We start from the raw sequence: 5,951 nt of genomic DNA, 5'->3' as shown, positions 1-5,951 counted from the left end.
GCTCTACATCAGAGTCTAGCACCTCCTGCGGAGCTGCTCGTCACTCCTTGGCAGCCACAAGACACTGCACTCCAGCCATGACCAGGCTTTGGGTTTCAGCTGATGGGAGACGATGCCACTGATGACGACTCATTCCCCTTGTCTCCCTGCTTCCAGCAGCAGCAGCAGCAGCAGCAGCAGCAGCAGCAGCATCCTCCGTGTGTCCCGGTGTTACGAAATCTTGACAAATGACAGAGAAAACACACAAGGACAACAGAAAACTACCTCCAGCCCATGACCCCCCCTCCTCCCCACCACCACCTGACCACCTGTCCACTTCCCACTAAAGGTTCAATTGGTGCACGTGACTGATGTGCACGCACGTGAGGTCTTTGTCTTTGTGTGTGTGTGTGTGTTTGTGTGTGTGTGTGAGAGGGGAACATGTATGTTGCTGCTGAGCGTGAGCTGCTTCCTCTCTCTCTCTCTCTCTCTGTGTGTCTGTATGATGCTTGTCATCTGTGCCAGTCCCCATTAGCATCCCATTATAAATCAGCATGATCACTCGTCACTTGGAATGCCTGCCACGGTGTGTGTGTGTGTGTGTGTGTGTGTGTGTGTGTGTGTGCGCGTGTGTGTGTGTGAGAACACGTGTGTGAGCGTGTGTCAAGTGATTAATATATTTTTTTTTAAAGTCTTGCACTGTTCAAAAAAGAGAGAATTCAATTTAAACGTGTCTGCGAGTGTTTAGTTAGTTTGACCCAGATTTCTCACCTTCCCCACTGTTGATAAATCGAATATCCTGAGGCAACACATTTCCACCCAGTGCACGTGTAGCGAACAGCGCCCTCTGCTGTCCACGCGTGGGTGTTTCACACCAAGTGCTGAAGCAATAAGAACCAGGGTGAATCATTGTGTGTGTGTGTGTGTGTGTGTTTATGTGTATGTGTATGTGTATGTGTGTGTGTGTGTGTGTGGGGGGGGGGGGGGGGGTACTGTACTTTGTGCAGCGAAATATTTGGAAACAATCATAAAAGGGTTATGTTCACCCCGATGACAAGAATCACCTCTAACAGGATTTAATGGTTTTGACACTCGGGGCCGATACCGATATCGATTATTACTAATCTAACTGGTATTTTGAAACAGATATTTGTCTGCAGTGAAAAAAAAAAGTGTCCAAAGGCGTCAACATTTAGAAACACAAACTCTTAACACAGAACTTGTTTGTTTGATTCGCGCAGCCGTTTAACACGACCTGATCCCTATCAGCAGCATTATTATGAAGTTGAACAAGGGAACAAACAAACAAATAAATAAAAATAGTTTCCTGAAGTTTAATAAAGTTCAAATAAAGAAGAATAAGTGATTCAAAATGCCCTGAAGCAGATGTTTAACCTTTCAACATGACCTGGCCACACAAAGAGCAGGGAGCTGTCAGCAGCAGAATTATGAGGTTGATCAAACCCACGTGGACGGGACGTCGATGAAGTCCAGAGAGTCGTGACTGCATCAGAGACAAAGTGGCACGTTTTGATATGAAATGATCTTATCGGCAAATTCGCATACAAATGGTGAATATCGTCGCCAGGCCGGTAGTCGGTCAACTCTTATACGTCAAACCAATACGATGGAGGTGAATGGAATTTTGTGTTTGATGCTCATTTGACTGAATATTTTAGACTTTGATCAAATTCTTTTCCTCACAAACACACTTGGCGGTGCTGGTTTCTAGCTCAGTGGTTCATGAGGGAGAGGTCAGGGGTGTTTCCAGTGATCAGCTGATCACTGATGTCATCTTCAGTACTATAAAAAAAAAGAAAAGAAAATCCCATTCGCTTCCATTACAGTGAGAAGTATATACAGTATTAATAATAGCTCCGTTCCAGTTTCCGGGTTGTTTTCTCGTTTTTTTTTATTATTTGTCAAATGGAAAACGGAACCCTCACTTATAGACTTACTCTCCTGCTCATGATCACTTAAAACGCTTGACGCGAAAAGTCCATAATACACACGTGTACATACTGTACATGCATTTATAGCGTGTTATCAAATCAGGCCTTTGACACACCTCACACCTCTCTCTCTCTCTCTCTCTCTCTCTCTCTCTCTCTCTACATGTGGTCTCCCATCCTGGCCACACACACACACACACACACACACACACACACACACACACACACACCTACACACAGACACACGCTCCTGAGCCCTCTTGTGTCTCTGGTCCAGGTCTGCAGGAATGTTGAGTGTCTCCATAGCCCCCTCCCCGGGGGTTAGGCCTCGCCACACACGCCCCCCTCACATCATTCCTCTCTGAAGTATGCCCCCTAAGAGCTGCCACATTTTTTATCTGAGCCCGGTGATTGTGACAGATTGGCCAAATGACACACATACACAGACACATCGGTGGGACACACGCTGAGGCACAAACAGTGGTGGGGGGCCCGGGGCCGGGGGCCGGGGGCCGGGGGCCGGGGGCGGGGCCAAGACAGAGGCTCAGGGGCTCTCGCTATAAAACCGTGTCAGGATGAGGCCAGTGTCCTGCCCTGATCCGGACAGTACCTCCTCCCTCTGTGCCAGGACGCCGTCGGGACCGGCAGCGGACGAGCCTCCAACATGAACGACATCTACAAGGCAGCGGTACGTCGTCCGGAAAAAAACCTGTGTGTGGAGTGAATCTGTTGTGTTCTGGGGGGATGGGTGAACCATAACCTCTAACATTCAGCGTGTTGATTTATACAGCATAAGACTGTGTGTTTGTTATTCCATCCTATTATAAGTGGGTGTTATAGTGAATATTGTGTGTGTATTCCTGTCGTACATATATAAAAGAGTTCCTCATTAGCTGGTTCGTCTGACGTGTGACATTGCTGGCGTGGCTGACAAATCCCCGCACATCATCCTCCATCACCAGCCGATGTCAAAAGGGCCTCGACACCATATTTGTCTCTCGTCGTCCTCGTGCCTTTCGGTCCTGTGAGGGCCGACGGGGGCCAGGTCAGGGGGTCGACCCCGATGACAAGCGCATCGGGCCCCTGATCAGAATGCCGCCTCGTTCTTCTCGGTGACTTCAAATGGAACGCTCCCCACTTCAACATGACTAATTTTGGCCAGTTGCTGAGACGCCTCTGCGTCCGTGGCTCTCTGGTGCCAGAGAAGGGCTTCAGGTTTAGATAAAGCCCCCCCCCCCCCTCCCTCGGCCCCCCCAAGGCCCCCCGGGCTGAATTCCAGCATTATCTATGAGCCAGAGATCCAGAGTCTGTCTGTCCACCTCCGCCCCGACGCTCAGCTGGCTCTTCTCTTTCCGTTGCTCCGCAGCCGAGACAGTGAAAACACACAGGAATGTTTATTACTCAGCTTTGCCTTTGACAAGTTGTTTTTCTTTTTTTCTTCTTCTTCTTTCATATCATCACCAGAGGAGTGTGTTTATGAGTGCGCTGTCTGCATGTGTTGTGAGTTTAATTTATGGCGGATGACAGACAATAACTCTTACATAAGCACCTGTCTCCCTCTCTCATTCGTGGCAGCTTTTCCAGGATTACCGTTCCATTGTTGGGCCCGATCCACAGCTATGCTAATTTAAAACACTGAGTATTGTGTCCCTTTATCTGCGGTTCCTGATCCTCCTGTCGCTTTATTTTTAACTCCTCCTCTTACTGGCTCCGCTCACATGATGTATGGGCGCCCGTGTGTTTTCTCGGGGAGGGCCCAGTCGGGGCCCCGGGGACATACATATTAATAAATAAACAAACAGATAAGAGATGATGCAAAAACAGAGGCTGGTTCACAACTTTACAATTCAAAGATATCACAAGCAAGTTTCCAAAAAATAAATCGGTACATATTTTGTAGCTTTGACTCTTTTTTGAGCCCAAGTAAATTTAAACTCGTGATTTCATTTCATAATAATTTCATATGGATAACATAAATGCAGATGTCCGTCCCCGTTTTTTTGATTTCTGTGCAATTCAGTAGCAAAACAATTATAATTTTATACAATTATATTTAATCGGTAGCAATCATCATAACTTAATTATTGCTCCATACGTACGTACTCACTGTGTCGTTATTATCTTCTTTGTGAAAATCTTGTAGAATTGAGAAATAGTCTAGCAACATTTAAAGTCTTTGCCCGGTGAATTCCACAGTGTCACTCCATATACAGAAATACACATAAAAACGTGACCTGACACTTAATATTTGACACTTACACACATCACAATGTGCCAACTCTGTTGAACTGTCTCTTTCAACAGGTGGAGCAGCTGACGGACGAGCAGAAGAACGGTCAGTTCAGAGTTCACACGTGCACACCTCCATTTGAACTTCAATCCCTTATATCTCCTAACTGTGCGTCTCTGTGCGGCGTCGCGGCGCAGAGTTCAAGGCCGCCTTCGACATCTTCGTGCAGGACGCCGAGGACGGATGCATCAGCACCAAGGAGCTGGGGAAGGTGATGAGGATGCTGGGCCAGAATCCCACACCGGAGGAGCTGCAGGAGATGATCGACGAGGTGGACGAGGACGGTAAATGGAAACGCCGCCGCACAAAGAAAAACGGAAAAGGATTGATTGAACGCTGCCGACCTCTTCATCCCCACAGACGCCCGACACGCTGTGTGGTTCAAACCCCTCTGAACGCCACGTGGTCGAATGCAATTCTTAAATATGAGACGGGACGCGTGCGGCTGAGTCAGAGAGGAAAAACATGTCACATGATGTTCGAGTCATCTTGAATTTCTCATGTTGATGTGAGGAGGAAATATTAAGAGAAATGTGCATCTTGGATTTGTTTAGATGAGGCTCATGCGTATGGGTGTAAACGGTACAGAGACACGTCCGGCTCATGTAAATTACAGGCATATTTGTGATTATTAAACGTGCTAATCGAACGTCATTTGTGTTTGTTTGGATTCAAATGCCGCCCCGTGGCTTCCGGGGTCAACGAATGAGTCATTTGCAGGAAAATGACCTTGTGCGCGTTGCAGGAAGCGGCACGGTGGACTTCGACGAGTTCCTGGTCATGATGGTGCGGTGCATGAAGGACGACAGCAAAGGGAAGACGGAGGAGGAACTGGCCGAGCTTTTCCGCATGTTCGACAAGTGAGTTCCGTTTACGAAAAATACCGTTTGTCCTCAATGTCTTGTAAGAGTTGACGCCCTGGGGAGCAGAGTGCACATAGTATCGCAGCATCCAGGCACAAGCCAACCGTCCTCCCATCAGGATATTATCAGTGACTTCCTCCTCCACTGTCGCCGTCTGCGACCTGCTCTCTCAGGAACGCCGACGGCTACATCGACCTGGACGAGTTGAAGATGATGCTGGAGTCCACCGGAGAGGCGATAACCGAGGACGACATCGAGGAGCTGATGAAGGACGGGGACAAGAACAACGACGGCAAAATCGACTACGACGGTGAGAAGCGACCCAGCGGCTTGCTGCTGACAGAGTGGGAAACAGTCCCCGGGCGGCGCTCGACTCGACGGGGGCCAAGTGTCAAAGTGTCTCTGACCGTGTGTCTCCCTTCCTTCCGCAGAGTTCTTGGAGTTCATGAAAGGAGTGGAGTAAAACGAGAGAAGACCCGGAGCGTTGCTGTTCCTCTCACCGGTCGCCTGCGGGGAGGAACAGTCAGAGATCCCTCGGCAACGACTTTGCAAAGATCTGGTCAAATACTAATGTACCTGAACGTCCCTGTATTTTTCTCCCATCTCTTGCATCGTTGTAAATACAGATTGTGACCCCCCCCCCCCCCCCCCCCCCCCCCCCCGTGTACTGAATCGGTGTGAATGTATCCAAACGTGACGTATGGTTTTTTTCCAGAGGGGACGACGCAGTAAATGCTTTCCGATATCCACGTTTTTTTTGTTTTCCGGCTAATCCCTTGCGTCTGAAGAGTCGCAGCCCAGTTTACACTTTCAGCTTTGCGGAGGGAGAAAAGAAAAACGTACGAGCGCACGGAGCAGAGCGCGCCC

General features: G+C 48.6%; 1 protein-coding gene across 1 annotated transcript in view; it reads left to right on the top strand.

Annotated features, from left to right (window-relative positions):
• Nucleotides 1-2,471: 2,471 nt before the first annotated feature.
• The window catches only part of tnnc1a (troponin C type 1a (slow)), a 3,727-nt gene continuing 247 nt past the window's right edge, over nt 2,472-5,951 (top strand). Inside the window, exons 1-6 of the mRNA XM_035644972.2 lie at nt 2,472-2,619; nt 4,236-4,266; nt 4,359-4,505; nt 4,967-5,081; nt 5,258-5,394; nt 5,516-5,951. The exon at nt 5,516-5,951 is cut by the window's right edge and continues 247 nt beyond it. Of these exons, the coding sequence (XP_035500865.1) occupies nt 2,596-2,619; nt 4,236-4,266; nt 4,359-4,505; nt 4,967-5,081; nt 5,258-5,394; nt 5,516-5,547 (486 nt within the window). The 5' untranslated portion in view covers nt 2,472-2,595 and the 3' untranslated portion in view covers nt 5,548-5,951. The remainder of the gene's footprint in view (nt 2,620-4,235; nt 4,267-4,358; nt 4,506-4,966; nt 5,082-5,257; nt 5,395-5,515) is intronic.

The sequence above is a fragment of the Scophthalmus maximus genome, chromosome 3 (genome assembly GCF_022379125.1).
Source record: "Scophthalmus maximus strain ysfricsl-2021 chromosome 3, ASM2237912v1, whole genome shotgun sequence".
Classification (NCBI taxonomy): Eukaryota; Metazoa; Chordata; class Actinopteri; order Pleuronectiformes; family Scophthalmidae; genus Scophthalmus; species Scophthalmus maximus.
This window is presented reverse-complemented; position numbering and strand designations above follow the sequence as displayed.